Here is a 21278-nt window from a genome sequence, read left to right on the forward strand (position 1 = left end):
AGTTTTATATGATTATTTTATCTGCTAAGTAATCCCGAATTTGCATCTGTTAGTCTGCCTAAATACATTCCTTTCTCCCCCTGTTTTCAGCTGCACATCTCTCTCCCACAACATTCATGTTACCCAGGGGCCTGGCATCTCTCAACTCCAAACATGTATCTGTAGCTTCAAACCAAACTGAAAAATCCGAGCCCCGACTAGCTGAAGTCAGCAGCAGTCCTCTCCATTTCCTTTCCCACTTGAGTGGAAACGGAGAGCCTAGGGAAGCTCAGAGACCTTCAAATCCTCTGAAGGCCAGCAAAGGAAAGAAGTCTGAGTATCCCCTGATGTGGAGGTGAGGACAGAGGGAGCAAAGAGACACAGAAACAGCCAAAAAGTCTCTAGCTCCTGCAGTTTCCAGGTAGCAAATATGGGCATCTTCGGGAGCTGAAAATTGGTCCTTTCTGAATCACGGCATGCATCTCTTGCTATGGGTAACCTGCTGTTCCTCAGCAGAGACACACAGGCAACAACAGTGCTGCTGCAGGATTTTGCCCAAATCTGATAAACTGCACCACAAAAATGACCTAAAGGAGCCTGGAATAGTGCTTTGAAAACACAGGGATCAGCCAGTGTTGTTGGAGATTGCTTGGGCCAAACTACGTCTTGTAAGCAGCATTTCTGTCTGGAAAACAGATCTCACTCCTGTATGAACTACTGCACATTTGTCCCAAAGGAAGGGGTTGTATAGGATATTGAAAAGTTGTTTCTGCCTTACTTTACAATGACAGCTAGGAACACTACATCAACATCTTTATGGCCACTTTGTAATAGCGATTGCAGGGGAAAAAAAAGGTCCAAAGTACACAGAATCTGCCCTTGATTCATTATGCTCTACAATACATTAAAAAAAATCATACAAAGCTTCATTCCATTCAAGTGAAATACCCCAGGAACAGCACAGAAACGAGCATGGTCAGAAGGTAATGAAACTGAGGTGCTCCTATTCTACACAACCTTATCTCAAATATAAATACTTGTTAGTATCTAGCAAGTGAAATGCTAGGCTACATTTAAGCAGTAATGAAATCAGGCAAAAGCAACTGTTTCTAAAATATGTAATACAGTGGAGGATTTTCTTTGTATCTGAGCACTGTTATGAAGCTGCTGCATTTACTCTTTCCTCCACAGACAGCAAACCAACTTAAAAGAAGTTCTACTCTGTCTTCTGCAGCCAAACCATAGAGATGTATGTCGGTGAAAACTGAGAGCCCTCAGGCATCGACACAAATCCTCCTCTCTGGCAAAGGGGAAAAGGTTTGTCAAGAACAAAAGAAACCCCCTGCCCCAACCTGAGATGTCTGAACATCCCTCAAAAGAAAACCTCCACAATTAAAATCAACTTGTCTCCCCCTCCATCAGCAAGACAGCAACTCACTCTGCCAGCAAGGTAGACTCTGAAACGCTCGTTGCCTCTTGTTTCCATGTTGAGGATCACTCTGAAGTGAGCAATGGGAAAAGAAAAGACTGCAAAATCCATTTATACAATTGCAGTTCGTGGTTCGGTGCTGGACAGCCTGGCACAGGATGCAAAGCCCAGCATTATGCATTCCTCACTCAAGCCAAGCTCCTCTAAACCCATTGGAAGTTTGGCTTGAACATGACTGCGGGCTATAGTCAGCAATAAAACATCAGATAATAGTGCTTTACGTGTCCAGAGAGATTCTCTTTTCCTAAGAATTGCTTCTCTTGTCATCTGTTTTTCCACGTCCTGCAAATTAAATGCTAATTTTATTTCTTCCTCTTCCCTCTGGTCCCCTCACACTCAATACTCATCTCCATAAGAAGCTGGCAACTCAGAACCTGCTGGAGACAGCCAGCGCTCACCTTGCAATCCTACAATTTCAGTGCTTTAAGGAAGGAGTTAAGTTACATAGGTCAGTTTAGGACAAGGGGGGAATGACTTGCAATTTGTTCTCTGGAGCCATCATCTCAACCCGTGGCTATTCCTTAAATAGGCATTTATGGCTATGTGGTAAAATCTCTGAAGCAGCCTCCAATCAGGACATTTTCTGGATCAATTCTAAAGATGAAATTCATACCTGAAGTAATACGCTCTGTAAATTCCTGATTTTTTTCTCTCTCTCTCTTTTTTTGCACAGCAGGGAGTAAAAGTAGTTTGTACAGGGGAGTTAAAGTATGAAAAAAAGGTTTCTAAGCAATGAGATGTTGGAAGGCGAAATTAACCTAAATTTAAAAAAAAAAAAAAAACAACAAAATTTTGAAAGTTCATTTACAAACTAATGAAATTATCAACTTTTCTATATGTTTATACAGAAACATTACAGATAAAATGATAGATTCCCACCCCAAAAAGACATGACAAGGTGAAATCAAGCAAAACAGCAGCCATCTAACTTGAAATTTCTGCACCATTTTGTATTACAATTGGGTCCAGAATAGGGTTTCCTTTAAGTGATAGCCACTGGGCAGAGTGTGTTTAACAGTGTTTCAGACTCCTAATGCTTGTTCTATGATCCACCTGTGGAAAAAGAGATATGAAAACAAAATAAAAGCGTTTATTGATATAGGGCACAACCAGATGTGTCTCACTAGCAATGAGTTGCAGGCAAAGGCTGACAGATCCAAGCAATTGAATGAGACAGGGGAAAAAAATAGGGAGAAGAAGGGAATAGATCACTTGATTTTGTAGGTTTTCAAATACAGTTATCCTCTGCCAGAAGTTAATAACTTTCGACTACCTGTTTCAGGCAAATCAACTTATCTCACTTATACCAGGCCAGGCACCATCAGTGACACCAGACCAAGTGTCACCAAGGACTGGAGTCAGTCACACAAGAGGTGGGTCAAACAAGCTGTGGGTTTGTTTTAGGTGTGTTTTTTTTTTGCATTTCTGAGCAATTTAGTGGGGCAAAGGTGTCAAGAAGCAAGAAACAGGAAGAGCGTGTGGATGCTAAAGAAGAAGACAGCATCACGCCTTTGGATGAAGAGGATGAAGGGATCTTCAATATTTATCAGGGTTATGAAACAAAAGATAGCTCTTGTCAGCTTGGCTTGCAATCAGACTGGAACTGCTTCAAAGGATATAGGAACAGAGTACAAGAAATGCACAGTATAGTCTGGCACAGAAAGGGTCATACAGTTGGTTCAAAAGGAACTGCCTGTTCTCCCAGTGTGGAGACAACCAGCTACACACACCATAGATGCATCTATCTCTTACACACACAGCAACTGCACTGTTGTCCAGAGGCCAGGACACTTGAATGGAAAAAAAACATGAAAAAGTTGTAAACTAGTGTTGCAATGAAATACCGACGCTGCGGGGAGACAGGCCTCTCTATCGGGACTGTATTTTCTTTATAATGCTAACTGAATGAAAAAGGGAAGTAATAATTTAAGATCAATAAATCAGTGTACCAGTAACGTCATTTTCATGGCCAGTGGCTGCATCTCTGAAATAATCATGGTCATAAACCTTAAAACCCCAGAGAGAAATCCACAAAACAATTTAAGAAATTAACAGGGGGGTGAAAATCATAACCAAAATACTCGGATCGCTGCTGTCATTCCCCTGGCACACCTGAAGTGGCTAAACCTGCGTAGGCTGATGGGGAAAGAAAGGACATTAATTTCCTGCATACTCCTTCACAGAGGATGAGTGAGGTGGGCACAGACATGACTGCCTTTCAGAGTAGCCTGGGCTCAGCTGGATATGATCCTGTCCCTTCCAGCCTAACCCAAGACAGCAGGGCTGGTGCATTCATAGGCATGGTGTAAGTCTCTCCCCAGTCCTAAGCCATTACTCCTTCCCTCAGGCATAACAATATGCTGCCCTAATAGTAAGTGATGGGTAAACTCACAAAATAACATTCAGGAGGCCAGTGCAGAGCCTTTCCCACTGCTCTTGCACCAATGCCTCTTTCGGAGCATCACTTTTGAAATCGGCTTGAAGTATTGCCATCATTTGAATGGCAAGAGCAGCCAGGAAAGGGAAAAGCTGTCCCAGGACACAGACCAGTCGCAAGATATTCGGTATTTTTCAGCTGAGTTGTAAGAGGCAAGAAAATATAGCTATTCTCTTCAATATGAGCTATTTTTCGTATTCCTGTAAATCCAAAGAAACATAAATCACCCAACAGGCACTACTGGTACAGTAGGCAACTCCTTTGTGAATTGGCTCATTTAAGCATTCATTTAAATACAGTAATTAAGATTTAACACAAAACAGAAGCTGCTTTCAGATGTCATTTTGAAGGCCAGATGATCTCCTCTTTATTAATATTGTAATTTTAAGCTATTGTCAGCTGATTTCTCAAGGATCAAGCTGTGAGCAAAAAGAATGCACTGCTGAAGTGTGTCCTCTTTACGTAACACAAGCCTCAATAAAAATGAGAGACTGATTATAAACCTGTGATACACAGGATGGATAAACGGCACAACTAAAGCTTGAGGTGCTTTACCTGGACGATAGGAGGGAATTTATAGCTTCAGCATCTGCCATTCACCTTTTCTACTTAACACCATATGGAAGAACACAACAGCATTTAAGGCAACATATTTCTGAAAACCTTTACAAGAAAGCCAGCAGCTTGCTGCAAATGAAAAATGAAATCCTGGAGGGAACACGAGCGCTTCTCTTCCTTTCCATAGGCATGCAGAACGCGGGAACGCGGGGGAAAGCAATTAAAGTATGATGATTCTAAAGGGGGATAATTATTACACAATTACTTGAGAACATTACATTTATTGCCCTAATTAGTTTTTATTTTCCAAATAGGCAGTCTTGCTCATGCATTTTTCTTGCACCTAGGAAGGTTTTCCCTGTTTTCCCACTTCTTCACTAAGGAAAGCTCAGCCTCACTGTCTACATGTATCCTCTATTTTGTGACTTTAGCCTCTGGTTAACCTCACCCTGCCACCAGTTTGTTTTAATCAAAGCAAACCATGTCAGGAGATGCAATATAGTTTGCAATTATATGAACACACAAGCAATAACCTGCTATAGAAAACACAGTTTGCGGAAACGAAGGGGGGTGAAATCACTTCACTTTAGAAGGAAAGTGGGATTTATATGCTTACACTATAAAACAACGATTTTTCTCTAGAGGGTTGTCTTGCCAAAGCATATTCCTGGCATTCCAGGGGCTTTTAAAAACTAAAAAAGATTTTCTTCACCTTTTCCTGTATCGGTTGGGTCAAATATTTTTATATAAATCTATGAATTAATAATGAAATTTGAATGGTCCAAGTGCTCCTCAGTTCAAAAAACATCCTAAAATGCAATGAAATATTTAGAGCTATCAAAGTTTTTGAAGCAATCATAACTGATGATTAATTGGGATGATGAATACATGTGGGGGAGGCTTAAAAACCTGTGAGATCATATCATAGAGAGTGGCAGATATATTAAACATTAATGGGGCGAGAGTTACCACAGGTTAACTACTGAATGGGGTTCTAGGCAGGAACTAGACAAGACGATGGGGAGAAGGACACCATGAAACCACAATTACTTAATCAACAACCAAAGATTTCTTTTCCTTTCTGAAACTCTTTTGTCAACAGTCCAGAATTTTATACTTTTGCTTTGCTTTCCATCAGTAGTGGCCCAAGGAATGTGTCATGCAAGTAACTAAAGTCATAATACCTAAAATAAAGCTATTACTGAATCAAAATGAGAATGAAATGCCAGTATAAGGACGAGCCTATGGATATAAAAACCAGCTGATACCCAGCTATCCATTTTCAGTTAGCAATTCAGGGTTTCATGTTCTACATATGAATAAAAAAACTAAATACAGGTAGATGAAAAATTATTTGTGACAGTGTGTTGAGTTTTCTCTGAGAAGTTTAAAAACAAAATAAAAACAATCAATTTTAATATCTTCACTTCGTGCTGGGAAAAAGTCCTGTTTTGCAGATTTGGTGCAGAAAGGGAGGGTTTGGTGGTCTGAAGTGCAAGAATAGCCCGTGAATGCTGATATCCCTTATCTATTAAACAATAAATGCAAGCAAACAAGAAGCATGGAAAATTTATCTCCTCTGCCTTTTTAGCAGCATACTGCACATACATCTGATTTTGACTCATCTCAGATCCAAAGAGGCAGGAATTCAAAGGCTAAATATGCATAATTGCCATGCAAGCCATGCAGTTGCATGTGCACTGCTTTAAGCATCATGTATTTTATTGCCATCATATCCAGCTATCAAAAATTAAAGTCGAATTTCAGTTTATCTCAGTAGTAACAAACACTCTTACTCATTTACATTAAAGGCAATCCCAGGCAGTGGAATGTGCAATATGGAATGGAAAAACCTTTGGTGGTATTGCAGAAATCAACGTGGGGGGTTACAGTGATGAGTATTTCATCCTCAAAGCAACCACTTTACAACTATCCAGTTGGCACATACATGTAAGTCAAAGAAATCACTAAGCAAATTACACTGAACTCAGATTTTATAACCACACTTGGTAACCATTAACCCCCTCGTACCCTGCCCAAATACACACACACACACTTCCACCTACATCTTTTCTTCAAAATTGCTTCTTCCACATAGTTTACACACAAGCTACAGATAATATCAATTTGGGATGCTGCAGCTAGAGCACTACCCAAGCAGCCTCTTTGCAAGCCTTGACAACGACGAGAGCATCCATCTTGCCATCTGTCCTCAAGAACAAAAGTTCATGCATTTTTATGCTTCATATCCTACATTATCTGCTTTTTAATGTAATTTCATTAATTACTAGCAAAATTGCCATTCAGCTACTAACCAGGTACACTGATGCCGTGAACACAGTGTAGGTATCTGATGTTCTATTTTATTGCTATCTTGCTAGATAATAACAGAAGCAGAATTTGGAAGGAATCAACACTTAGGAGCAATGAAGTCTCACAGAGGTAAGAGCATTTTAACTTTGACAATTTACAAGCTGTCAGTTAACTTTCACATCAGGTATGCACCGAAAGTTATTCCTTGAAAATTCTCCTTCTTCTGCTTGTTGAAAGAACAGATGATTCTGTAGAACAGTTCCCTTTACAAAGAACTGTTGAATGTGTAAAGAATGTGTAAATGTGTCATAACTGAATGTGTAAAACTCGGTACTGGAAGATACCGATTTCCTAAAACATCTGGTACACCACCGGCATAAGAAAACCCAAATAAATCTGGTTCTGCAAATTTTCACTGTGAAGCAGAAGAGTTTTACATATATCTTGCTAACTGCCTCACTCTAAAATAGGAAATTCCTTTCTGCTAAAGACTGAACTAAGCGATACTCAATGGCTAGACCAGATGGTGAGGTTAAAAGTTTTGTGCAGCATCGTAACTTGGAGCCTGCTCTCCAATGCTCTGTGCCATCCTGCTGAATGCTGCATGAACGCTGCATGCCCGGGGTGGGCCAGCTAAAGGGTAAGGTGCATATGTGCCCATGACCCCTTACACATAATCAAACTGCACTCTCTTCAGCACTGATTAGTCCAGAGAGTTAGGAACTTGCAAATAAATGTATGTCTCCACCCGGCTAGAAGGACAAAATAAGGATGTTTCTGTATAGTGAATTACAGAGTTTTGGAGAGGCAGTGTAGCAAAGCTTCCACAGGCAGCATTTAGCTTCAAGATTGTTTCTGCTTTATGAACAGAAGCTCCCCTTCGTTAATAGCAATTTAGCCTCAATATTAATCTGCATGCACGACACATGGTCCCTTGGAATCCTACATCTTCATGATTACTTAGATCAGCCACAAAGCAAAGCTTGGTTTAATGCAAGGAAGCATATCACAACACAACCACTGAAGATGCAGGAGGTAAAGTTTTTTCCCTTCAAGATTACATAGCCCACTCCCCCCCAAAATACATGAGATACCAGCACCAAACCCAATCAGCATGTGTCTATGTAACAGTTCCATTATTAAACTTCTGTATTTAGAGATCCACTCAGCTGACACATCTCCAGAGTAATTTTTATTTCTTTGGACCCACTAAGACCTGCGTCTACTGAACACTGACTGTGTTTCAAGCTGTGTTAAAATACATTATGAATGCTTCCCTGAGAACAGGAGTATAAAGATAGCAATGCAGGAGCAGGAGTTTGACATGATGCTTCCCCCTTGAGGGGGGGAAGTTGGAGATAAAGTTATATAAGCCTAAGTGACAACAGGGCATCATCAGCCACAGCTAATGGTGCCTTTGAGCTTGGAGATGTTTGTTAGCAGTGTCTTTTCTGACTGCCTGGAAGGACAGCAGGTAGAAAGTCTAATCAAAGCTGAGATGATGAAAACAAGGGGAAGCTCAGCTGTGGCAGGTCCCTACAGAGGGCTGCAAGGCAAGTGGAACGTATGTTCAGCTGCAACTTTGTACCCCAGCAGTCAAACCTATGCAATTTTGATGCAAAAGGGGAGAAACAAAGCACGGGTTTTTTTTCCCCCAAAACTGACTGGTGCCAATAAAAACTGGGGTTTTACAATGGGAAAACCAAAACACAGCAGTGAATTTAACATCACAAAACAGAGACAACGGGCAGCACTTAGGCAAACACTTTGCTGTCCTTCAAGGACTGTAACAACAGTGTAAGTCACCCGCACCAAGAAGCTTCTCCCCCTGCCTCTCTCCCCTCTCCTACATGCTGATAAATCTCAGCTGCTGCAACAAATGGCAACTACTGAGTATCTCCACTCAGAGCATTTGCTGGTGCAAGGGAAAACACTCCGCCTTAGCAGAAAGTTTGGTTGCCAGTAAAGCAGGTAATAAAAGTCTGAATAGTCTTAGATGGGGGCACAGTGTGCAGCAAATCGCAGGTGACAGTCTCTGCTGCACACACGGCTTTATTTACACTTGTAACTTAACTGCTGCCTCAACCAGAATAGCTCCAGTGCAGAGTCAATGCCAAAGCCTCTAACCTCGTTCTAATGCAACTCAAACCACATTTGTCATCCTGATGAGAGGAAAAGCAACGAAATAAAAGGCATTTTGGATGCTGTAATAAACGCAGCGCTTGGTCTTCATACCTTTCAACAAGTGACTATTGCCTCATTTCTAGCTCTTATGTGTTCATATTAGGCTTAGGTTACCTGAAAATCCCTGTCAATTGGCAAAGCCCAAGAGGACGACGATAGAAACTTTCAGATCGAGATTAATGGAGCAGACGCGGGCTAGGGGAATACCTCTCTTTGTGAAACAGCAGCATTCAGCACCTCCCGATCAATCTCACCACGAGTTCAACCGCATGTACAACAACCACCCTCACCCTAAACAACACTCTCCGGACCAGGGAGCACTTGGGGACAGGGTAAAGCAAAACAGAAAACCTTTCCTTGCTGCCTGCTCTCAGTCCCGGAGGATGCTCCGCGGTTTACGTGAATTCGCAAACTGACGAAGATTCAGCAAAGGGGTTTTAACCGGCCGGGGGAAGGGGCTGAGAGGCAGCGGGCTGGGGCGCAAGTGTCCGCGGCGGAACTCCCGCAGGGTGCGGAGGCAGCTGTGCGCGGCCGCGGCGCGCTCCTTCCTCCACGTTGCATCAGCAGCACGTACAAACCCGGCACTCACCCGCGCCCGCCGGAATACCAAACACCGGGCTGCGGGGCGAGGCACGGAGCGGAGAGCACCCACACTGACTTGGGAACACACAACAACATCCCCCCCACCACCCCACACCGCCTTTCCCCTCCCGCGGAAAGGGACGCGGGGTCGGGGCGGGGAAGGGATGTAGGGAGGGATAAAGGAGAGGGAGGGGGGGTTTACCCAGCGTTAGCCCCAGCACCGCCACTTACATTCTATCAGCCACCAGCAAGCGCCCGTCGACCATCATCTCCGGAAGGAAATCCAGCTTGAACGAAGAAGTCATGCTGTGCTCCGGGCGCGCCGCGGCGGTGCGGAGGGAGGATGCGGCGGGGCTTCGGCGGCTCCCACAACTGCGCCGGGCGGCGGAGAGGCAGGCACAGGTGCGGAGGCCTCCCCGCGGCAGCCGCCAGCCCCGGCAGTTGTCACATCTCTCTTCCCCCTTCTCTCGGTGGCTTTCTTTTTCCGCCAATCCCCTCCGAAATCGACTGCTGAGGCAACTGTCGGTGGAGCGCCAGGTGCTGAGCTGGGAGGCGGAGCCATCGCCCCGCTGCGGCTCCCCGTTAACCCCTGCGCCCCCGGGGAGAGGCCTAGAGCCCCGGAGCGCGGCGGCGGCGCGGCGGGAAGGGGGGGGGGCACACACCGGGACGCGCGGCCCGGTTCGGAACAAACTTTGCGGCCTTGCCGCCGGGGTGGGCACCGCGGAGGGTACGCGGGGAGAGGGGAGCGGGGGGGGGTGAGCGGGCGAGGGAACCGCGCTGGTTTTGGTGCCGGCGCAGCGGTCAGTGCCGAAGTGGGAGCGCTGGGAGCACTGAGGCAGGGTGCGCTCTCTGCCCAAATCCCTGCTTACTCAGCCCCTCGGTACCCGTTTAAAGTGGTGTGGCTGGCTGGAGGGAGACTGTCATTAGTAACTGTGCGCTCAGCGATTAGAAGTAAGGGGTTCAAATAAGTAACGGCGATAAATCCTGCTTCATGCTTTTTTAACCTGCCAAAAGCCCCTGCCCAACCCGGCTGCACCCGGAGCTGGCCGCAGCCGGCACACACACAAGTGACACCATCCAGGCGCAGGCAGAATTCCACACATACAAATAGCTGGAGCCACCCTCCCCACGCTACCGCCCCCTGAAAATCTGTATCCATTTTCCTTTGCATCTCCAAACCCTCCTTGCTTCAATACAAAAGCAGCTCCAGGCAAAAGAATATTAACATATTTACGAAGATTACTGGCTGATCTGAGCAGTCTAGACAGACAAAACGCTTCTCTGCACTGTGTGCGCTTCTCCTTCCCTATCGCTCTCCAGGATTTATAATTTGATTTGTTCTCGGCAGTCAAACACTCGCAGAAAAGTAACAAAACGCGAATTAAAAATTGCTCTGCTTAAACTTTTCCAAGACTACTCTAAAATTAAACCAAACCGACCAATAAATAAGTGAATACGCAGCAGTCAGGCCAAGGTTTAGTTACGTTTTGACCAGCGTTGATTTCATAATAAAAATACAGACCAGGCGAGTTGTCCGAGTCCAGTTTATTGCACTTTTCCACTTTAAACAGTTAAAAGGAAGATAAAAACCCCTCAGGCTGCTAAAATTTTTGCCTACTTTGCAAGTCTAAAGAAAGAAAAGGTTCACTTGGCCCTCAGCATAATCCCCATAGGACAGCTGCAATCCTGAACAGATATCCACAGTGTTATTAATCTGCTCTGTTCTATATGTTGGCATACTGTCCTCGTCACCATGGCACCTAAACTCCTCTCTAGAAAGGCACAAAGCAAAGCTATGGCTCTTCTTTCCTAAATTGATGGCACTTCCTCCACGCCACCCATCCAGCACAGCACAGGACTATACAGAGGATAGAACAAAAATCAGTGCCAAGTCGAAATAAAAGGAGAAGCCAGCACAACTTTCTCCAGCTGGAAGCAGCCACTTGGGTTTTGATCTGAGGCCTCCATGGTGGTTAATCCAGCCCACAGCAGAGTTGGATTAACTTTCAATTTCCAAATCTTGCCACTGCAGAAGGGGCAGGTTTTAGCTCAGGAGAAATGCAGACGGCTCAGGGAGGATGAAGATATTCCTTAAAGTAAGAGGTATCCACGCCCCCTGCGCCCTGTGCGGCTGGATCTGCACCTCTCCATCATCTTTTTACTTGGTATGTGCTAAATCTAAGGCTCTCAGTCCCACCAGCCTGTCGCCTTTAAGGACCACAGCCCCGCTGCTGCTGCCTTTTGCCCAGGATGCAGAAGGGGGAGGAAGGAGAGGATCACAAATAATTTTGCTTAAAATCTGCATATGGAATAGTGAGATCTTTATAAATTTTCCCTGTTTCACAAGGTGTAAGTGCTTAAAAATGCTTCATTAAAACGTATGTTCTTTTGAAATATTTATTTTCCTTTTAATTACATGTGAATTAGCTGGAAGAAGCTGTAGGGAAGCCCTCTTACTGACTTAAGCCTTCTCAGCAGTTTGTTAAATTCTAGCCTCAAATCCCTTGAGGGAATAGTGGATTCAAAGCAGCTTTTAATCATACTATAAGGAGGGTGAAGTAGTATGTAAGTAGGTCATAGAGAAAGCATTACAAGTGCATAGGTTATTGCTTTATTTAACAACTACAGTGTAACACACTTTTCAAAGCACATTTGCTTTTGCCATTTAAAAGTCAGAAGCAGGAGCAGGGTCAAATGCAAAAAGGAACCCACTCTATAGAAGATACTGAGATAGGACTCAAGGAGAGCTTATGGGGAACAACTGCACTCAAATAATTTGGGTCTCAAACATAAATTATGTAGTGTCTGTGTATGCATTAACTCTCAAACGCAGAGAGTAAGTGGTGAAAAACAAAAACCAAACCCCTGAGCGTTTCACACACTGTTACAGGCTCAGCTCTGTTATTTGTCATATTAATGCCAGTGTCTTGACTGGCGCGTGTGCACAAAAGAGCAACTTTTATTAAAAATTAAGGGGAAAAATGGAAGCTTTGGTCTGTTACTGTAGTACAGAGGGGAATGGGGAGGGGGAATGGCAAATGAACCTGCATTAATTTTCACAGCATAAATCATACAATAGATCTAAACACTGGCTTAGAGGAGCTGCATTATTGCTGTGCTATCGCTGCCTGCCGATATTAAGCTTTTTCAGCTGGTGGAGCATATGGTAGTTCTGAGGAAGGAACCTGGAATTTGGAATCACAATCCTCGGGCTTTAATGCTATTCCATCTACTAGTCCAGATGTGACCTCCTGTCCTCCCTCCCCTTGTCTCTGAGGCCCAGAGCCTGCTTGCCCCTGCACTCGCATCATTTACTCTGTGCCTCGGTTTCTCCGTACGTCTAAGTGGGGCAGATGAAGCAATTCCACCTCATCCCTTGCAGATTAGTCACCGCTCGAGCAGCGTTTCAAACACGGAGCTATATACAGTTCCTCCAAACAACACAACCTTTGAAAACTGAACACCTCTTCAGAGCAAAAAAGAACCCTTAAAACCCACAAAAAGTTCAGCAAGAGAAAGGCAGGGCTTGGGCGGCGGATTGCTGTCGAGCACATGAGCTCACTCTGACATCACTGACTGTGCTTCCATTCAGCAAGTGACAGAATGAGCAGACACCCCCCTTCCCATCCAGATCCTGCAGCCAAATCCAGCTTGGAGCTCACATCACATCACCTCTCCATAGCCCCTCCTCATCCTTTCCTTAATTGCCATTCTTTTAATCAGCTTGCCCCAAGTACCGGGCCAAGGAAATGCTACTGTTGGAAGCACTTCAAGGGAAAGTTTCTGAATGACTTCACTCTCTCCCAAGCCTGCAAGGCAGTATGAAGAGAGTTCAAATCCTCTGCTTTATTCCCCCCTAAGCCAATGAACATGCTCGGGATTCAAGCTTATCTCTGGCATCAAAGCCAGTTTCTAACAGAGGTGGCAGAAGCAAGAGCTCAGAGACAGCAGTGTAAATTTGGAGCAGGCTCAAATGACTTCAGTGGAATCACTCAGGATCTTCCGCTAATGCGAGGGGAAAAAGAAATCTGGTCCAGATAGCATGAGGGAATGCAAATGAGTTGTTGCCTGTCTTTCACAAAGAAATAACCTTCCAGGCAAACCAGGAGCCTGGAAGGCGTAGCATCCTAATAACAGAGAATACAGCATTTTAGTTTGTGCAGCGGGATGTGAGCCTACCTGCCTATAATGGAGGAAGCACATCCCCCTAAGATTTAGTAGCAGAATTCTGGAGGGAGAAGAAGATGGAAGGAGAGAAAAAAGGAAAGCAAAGCACATGAATGCACATTACACAAAGCATTTGGGTAGAGTGAAAGAATGGTGTAAAAGCTGTAAACAATTAGAGCAAAAAGCAGTGCATTTCTTTGAGTGGCAAAAAGTAATGGAACGGGTTCTGCACCAAAGTTTTACCATTTGTGAAGGCTTTGACTGTCTGTAACAAATCCCCCTCTGCAAGTTAGATCTAACACTGGAATAAAGTTTTGCATTATGAAGCCTTGACCTTGCAGTAAGGATTCTTTTATTTATGAAACTAAACACACAATAGTCCTCCCTTGTCTCTACATTGGAGAGACATCAATTTGATGGATGAACCACTCTGTGGATAAAGAACTGGCTGGATGGCTGCACACAAAGAGTTGTGGTCAATGGCTCAGTGTCCGGCTGGAGACCAGTAACGAGTGGTGTCCCTCAGGGATCGGGGTTGGGACCGGTCTTGTTCAACATCTTCGTCACTGACACGGACAGTGGGATTGAGTGTGCCCTCAGCAAGTTTGCTGATGACACCGAGCTGTGTGGTTCAGTTGATACCCTGGAGGGAAGGAATGCCATCCAGAGGGACCTCGACACGCTTGTGAGGTGGGCTGATGCCAACCTCATGAGGTTTAACCATGCCAAGGGCAAGGGCCTACACCTGGGTCGGAGCAATCCCAGGCACAGCTACAGGTTGGGCAGAGAAGATTCAGAGCAGCCCAAGGAGAAGGACTTGGGGGTGTTGGTCGATGAGAAAATGAACATGAGCCGGCTTCAGTGTGCGCTCACAGCCCAGAAAGCAACTGTATCCTGGGCTGCATCAAGAGGAGCGTGACCAGCAGGTCGAAGGAGGTGATCCTGCCCCTCTACTCTGCTCTTGTGAGACCTCACCTGGAGCATTGTGTGCAGTTCTGGTGTCCTCAACATAAAAAGGACATGGAACTGTTGGAACAAGTCCAGAGGAGGCCACAAGGATGATCAGGGGCTGGAGCACCTCCTGTATGAAGACGGGCTGAGGAAGTTGGGGCTGTTCAGCCTGGAGAAGAGAAGGCTGCGTGGAGACCTCATAGCAGCCTTCCACTATGTGAAGGGGGCCTATAGGGATGGTGGGGAGGGACTCTTCATTAGGGACTGTAGTGACAGGACAAGGGGTAGCGGTTAAAACTTAAACAGGGGAAGTTTCATTGGATATAAGGAGGAAGTTCTTTACTGTGAGGGTGGTGAGGCACTGGAATGGGTTTCCCAAAGAAGCTGTGAATGCTCCATCCCTGGCAGTGTTCAAGACCAGGTTGGACAGAGCCTTGGGTGAGATGGTTTAGTGTGAGGTGTCCCTGCCCATGGCAGGGGGGTTGGAACTAGATGATCTTAAGGTCCTTTCCAACCCTAACTATTCTATGATTTATCTTATTTTGAGAAATAAAACAATTTGCATGTAACCAAAACCCTTTTAAAAAGAAAATTAAATCCCTGGTTAAAGGTCATGAATGAATTTCAAGTATTGAAGTTTTTGCTGTGTGTGAGGCTCCCCCCCTCTTCTGTCGGCTATTGTAGCCGATCAGTCATTTCAGAAACAAACGTCATTTAAAATTATCCCTGTGAAAAGGTACCTCAAATTAAGCATTTCTAGAGCTTTCACTTGAAGCACATTGATATTATGTAAACTTGGTTGCTATAGTAAAACTTCCCACTCACTTCCCCCCCCCCCCCCCTTCCTATTTTATACCACCAAAGAGGTGATTTCATCCTGCTGTGGGTATAAGGCCTTTGTTCCATCTTGTGGGTAATAATCCAATCTTTCCAGAAACAATTAGGCAAGATTTTACAGCACAAGGCTCCGTGTGGTGGAGGGCTTTTAGGAAAGGCCTTTAATTTGGAGGAACACCCTGCTTTGTTAACAGCATGCAGGTACTTGGGATAGTCGATTGGGACCCTCAGGTCCAATCCTGTGCAGTCCTAGTGCTGAGCAGTACCATCTGCTCCAGTTGAGCTATCCATGGCACTCAGCACTGTATTTAGCAAATACTAAAGCAGTAACGAGTAAATATTTGCAATATTTGCAAATCTTACTATCCTGTTATTTATAGCCCTATTGAAGAGCATCACTATTGATCTGTAGGTGTTGCCTTTGCATAGTGCCTTGTGCATATAGACACAGGACAACGGCTATTGTCAGCCTGGTCTTACCTCTACTTGGCAACAGGCATTGACTGTTTTTTCCTCTTCCCCTCCTTTTTTTATGGACTTCCTTATCTTTTCATCTGCTGACTGATTCCATCAACAACCACTACTCAACTAAGAGAGAAACTGGGGCCCTGCATGCACCGGGCAGACCTGATTACTACTAGGCAGCAGGCTCATTATTTATGATTAAAAAAGGCACCTTTTCAAACGACACTGAAAGAGGGAACTTAGTGTTGTTGGATTTAGCTACTGTATTATGTTCAAGTGAAAATATAATCTTGTATTACATAGGATACGAGGAATCACGCATCCGCTGCTTGTCTGCGTTGCTCCATCCTCACCATGCGGAAGAGCCTTAGGCCTTCACAGGGCAGGGGAAAAAGCCCACTGTAACAGAGGAAGTTTTTACCTTCCTCCCCACCATCCAAACCCACAAGAACTTCTGGGAGACACAAAAACCTCTCATTTTGTATAAATTTGAGATTTCGGAAGAGTTTTGCCCACCCGGGGAGGCAGGATACTGGGAGAGATGGAGGATCAGGGAAGCACATGGTGAAGACCGGCTGAACACAGCTAAAGGCTGGACCAGGAGCAGATGCTGAAGGCCAGCTCCAACTCCAAAAGCAATGGGCAAAGGCAAGTGTGAAGTTCTAACATGGCATCAGGAAACCAAGAGGTCAAAAGACACAGGAAGCCAGAAGTAGACTTATTTTTAAAGGCAAAAGGAACCTATTGCACTCTACTTTGAACAGCAGGATTTTCAAAGGGTTAACCTCCATCTGCCCTTCTCATTCATTTCTACCACATGTTTTTCTTTCTTTTCCCCTGTAAATGATTGGATCTCACCTGATGCTCAAACTGTGACATCTTTAAGGCAGGAAATTTCACAGGTCTGGGTTTTTTCACTTGTTCGTGAAGTGCTTAGCATACACCTCAGTCCTCAAAAATAACAATCATCCTGATAATATGTAGAGTGACTATTCCTGTTTGACACCATTATTTTCCACAGACAGAATCCATTAAACCTCAGACATGAAGGACAGAAAGAAAAGGCTGCTGCAGTAACTGTAAAGCATTCGGATGTGCAGAAAACTGCACCGTGCCTGGTTTTGTTGTTCCCTCCCAGCCCCAAATGAACAGTGAATGAATTTCCACATAGGTCAGACCAAAAGGTCTGCTTAGGCTGTGACCCTGGCTCTGATAATGGCTCGTAATGCATACAAAGAGGAAGAGCATGAGTACGGTAAGTGCACTGTGATCCTTCCCACCTCCCAGCAACCGGTGGCTGAGGGATTTCCCTGAGTCAAAGACTGCACCCAAACCAACGTGTTTAACAGGCTCAAAACTGCTGATTCAGTTCCCCCCCCCCCAAATTCTCTTTCCGTAGGAAACACTGATGAAGTCATATGTTTATTACTCCCAGAACTGCCTGTTAAATGGGCTGTTCTTAACAATTTCCGAGGTTTGGGGCTCAGTACAACAAACAGGAACGTTTGCTTTCTTTTGTGAGGTAGAACATTAAACCCAACTTAGTGCTTAACGTAAAATGATTCACTTCAGTAAAGCCACAATAATTCATTTACAACTGTAAAAAAAAACCCCAAACATTGATAACACAGTTTTGTAAGGGAAAAATGCTGAAACCATGAAGTTCCTAGGGCAGGCATCTCGTTTGGCATCCCTGGGTGAGAAAGGCTCTTTAGGAGGCATTCTGGTCACTTTGGACTGCTATATTCAGGGATGGGGGTTAACTGAGTTAAATGTATGTTCATCAGCCACGCACAGACAGACCTCCATGATTCATTGGAGCAGCACTGCAGAACACCTGGTGTTGCCAATGCAGTTCTGTTAGTGTTTTGTTATTTTTAAAGGGGGTTATATAACTCCCTCATTAAAATTAAATGTGGGCTGAAATGATGCAGGCAAATTCTCAGGCTTTGGAGTGAGCTCCTTCCTCGCATTTCAGCTGAAGACAGATCGGTTTTAGGCTGAGGAGAAGGAAAATGAAACCAAGAGGTTGTTACAGTTGAAAGTCGAGTCTCCAAGAATTTAAGTTTCCTGATAATTCACCGTTTCCTTTCCAGAGGGCCTCAATTCTTCACATGCTGACCTGTGGCTTGCAGGGAGAGCAGGTGCAGGATTTGAATCTCAAATTCACTCTGTAGCACAGCTCTCCTATCATCCACAGCTGTCTACACTTGCAAGGTTCAATTTCCAGATGATCTATGTTCAGGTGCCCTTCCTTTTCTCTTCACTCCTCTATTTGTCTAATAGGAACAGTAAATTCCCATATCCTCTCTCTGATTCTCTGTCATTTCCCCCCTCCTTCCAACCTTCTGCTCTGTCTTCCTCCCAGTGGCAGACTGTTGTCTGGCATCCTCAAAGGCTGCTCTTGAAGATGACCGGCTGATTTGCTGCCATGGGAACTCCAGAGCAAGGACAGCATTTACCCCTCGCACACCAAAGGGCACACGCAACAGTTCCCCACGCCACCCTTCTCTCCAGTAAAACTTTGCCCTCCTCTAATGCACAAGCCTTGCAGGGACATTGGGAGGCTGTGCCTTAAATAACAAGAGTGCTGCAGCCTCTCCAGCATCCAGCAGCAGCCACTGCTCTATTATATGGAGAAAGGTGGGAAAGTCTAACAGCAAATGTGAGCATGCAAATTGCTTTTCCAAACTAGAGGAGTAAAAGCTTAGGCAGCAAAGCATGAGGCTCAAAAAACCCCTCTCTAATGTAATGGCAGAAAGCATTAGCTTTATTTAATTGCCATGTTTAAAACTTCTTAAGCAATTTCATCGATAACCCTACTCCTTTGAATCAGAGAGAGTTAACTTCAAAATAGGTTATTCTACCCAAATAGGCTAACCCCGAGTATGCTACATGGAGAGACAAGCAAGTAATTCTCTCAATTCCCCACCCCCAAACACGACTTGGGGTGTTTTAATTGAAATAGAAGGATCCTTTTGACTTGGCTGCGTTTTGCAGGGCAGCTTGTGCTCCACACAGTGTCAGTGTCAGTCAGTGCACAGGCAGGTTTACAGACCTGCGAGACTTTCCTACCAGCACTGACTCACAACAGCCTAATCTGGTAATGTGGGCTTAATGCATAATATAATTTCACGAACCACCTGGAAAACTGACTGCAAATATGGGAGTCGATGCTTTCCAGAAATGCCAGTTTAGCCATTAGTTTGGAATCCCTGAAGATGGATCTGTCTGATACTAGCCCACAAAATGGTCCCTGATCCTTAGACTATGACAGAAAATGAAGTTGTGTGTGAGAACAGATAAAATCCTTTCCACATCCTGCTCGAGCTGATTGCTAGTTGTGCTGTCTCAGTCGCAAGACCAGAGTGAGAGATGAGATAATTAGGGCCCAGATCAAGATTTACACCAAATTTGGGAAAATTCCTACCCCCATCCATCCAACGAAGGTAGTTAACCTTCAGTGCACCATTAACTCACCAAGAACAGTATTAAAGCGCCTTTAATTGATGCATTTACTTCCGCTGCGGGGTGAAATAACACAAAGCCAAAATGAAATAAAAAAGCTTTTTTTTTTTTTTTGCCACAGCAAGAGTGTTAGAAGGGAAAAAAACCCCAACCCTGTTGTTATTTCCTCTGTGAGGATGCCAGCAGTCCTGTTTCATAAACTCCAGCGATTCATCACCATCCCAGGCAGCCAATCATTCCGCAGGTCAAGTAGAAATGGGCTGTAGAGCCAGCAACTCCTGCTGCCCCGATAATGCATGTCATTCCAGGCATGGCGACATGCTTTCTCAACAGCTGCCATTTTCAGTTACCTTTTCTATGGCTGACATACAAGTAAATATGTTGGAAGCAGTAAAACAGTCATAGGGAAGCAGTTGCAAAGATAAATAGCACCTGCGCGTGATAATCTCTAATGTCATTAGGGAGGAAAGAAGGATGTGTTTTGAAACGGAACTTCTTCTGAAAGCATCACTTGACTTCGGGGGGTTTATGTGAGTGTGACTGAAAAGGGGGTTTTGAGTCTGGAGTTTTTCCCCTCCTCGAATAAACATCCAGACGTTTGTCTTTGTTATAATCTTAACAGATATAACTAGGGAAAAGGGTGTGTGTGTGTGTGTGAAGAAAACAACCAAGAAAACATGCAGCATGACAGAAAAAATCTTGCAGTTCGCTTGTGAGAAATACTTTGTGGAGCTAGGTTCTGCTGGAATTCGGTCATGCTCACTTTAAGAAACACAACTGCTCTAATTAAGGGAAAAGAAAAGCGTTTCCTTCAGTCGTTTCTTTTAGTTTTAATTCCTTATCATCTAACTTAAATTTCATGAACTACGTGTTCAGTAAATGTCCTCTGTATTATATTTAGTTGAATACATCTTTGCAGATAGAAACTGAGTGGAAGTTTGAGGGCACTGACTATAGAAATAAACCCCCTCAATGAGAAACATTTAAACTTGTGTGCACGTGTATGGGTGTACAGATGCACACATATTAGATACAGAGCATGTGTAATTCGTGTACATATAGCACATAAAGTCCTTGTGCCTGCACACAAATGGTGAAAAAAACCCAAACAACCAAACCACCAAACTGTTCCCAATAACAGTTCTGGAACAAGATTCCAAATGCACTAGATTATCCATATTAATTTATGGTAATCTGCAAATGAATGATGCAGAGACAGTACAGGTTATACAAAATGGTACTTGCATTTAATGAGAAACTACCACAAAATATCTTCCAGACAGATACAGTTGCATCTTCTAATACCCTCTGAATTAATACCATGCAAAACAGAAAGTACAAGCTATGTTTCCCCTTTGGAACAACCGACTCTTTAAATGCCAGAGGCAAGCCAAGCTTTTCTCTCCATACAAAGTCCTCTTAGACATCTTGCTTTCAGATTTCATCAACTTAGGTGTTTTCAGGGCTGTAAGCAGTGAACTTTCCATCAGCAGCATCTTCAGCTAATTAACCCTCCTGATTACAATAATTAGTATTGATTCACTCCTGAATGACTTCTTAAGTATTCAAGCACAATCTACACTTGCAGTAAAACTTCTAGATATGAATATTAATTGAATGCTCTCCTTTGTTTTTCAGCCCCCAAGGTATAGTTTGTAATCTTATATAGAATCATAGAATCATGGAAGGGGTTGGGTTGGAAGGGACCTTTAGAAGTCATATAGTCCAACCCCATGACACACTTCCACCAGAGCAGCTTGCTCCAAGCCCCTGTGTCCAACCTGGCCTTGAACACTGCCAGGGATGGGGCAGCCACAGCTTCTCTGGGCACCCTGTGCCAGCGCCTCA

The 21278-nt window shown here is 44.2% G+C and overlaps 1 protein-coding gene across 11 annotated transcripts in view; it reads right to left on the minus strand.

Moving 5' to 3' along the window:
• CELF2 (CUGBP Elav-like family member 2) overlaps positions 1 to 21278 on the minus strand; it is a 563459-nt gene that overhangs the window by 241422 nt on the left and 300759 nt on the right. For 2 of the 11 annotated variants that reach the window (XM_062609312.1, XM_062609313.1), the window contains exon 1: positions 9774 to 10117. The exons of 7 other annotated variants lie outside the window; for them this stretch is intronic. In XM_062609312.1, coding sequence (XP_062465296.1) covers positions 9774 to 9847 — 74 coding nt within the window. In that variant the 5' untranslated portion in view covers positions 9848 to 10117. Of the gene's footprint in view, positions 1 to 9773; positions 10119 to 21278 lie in introns of those variants that run through there. 2 more of the 11 variants (XM_062609311.1, XM_062609314.1) reach the window with 2 other exon arrangements.

Source organism: Pezoporus occidentalis, unplaced genomic scaffold, assembly GCF_034315485.1.
Source record: "Pezoporus occidentalis ecotype Australia unplaced genomic scaffold, CSIRO_AGI_Poc_V1 ctg136, whole genome shotgun sequence".
Lineage (NCBI taxonomy): Eukaryota > Metazoa > Chordata > Aves > Psittaciformes > Psittacidae > Pezoporus > Pezoporus occidentalis.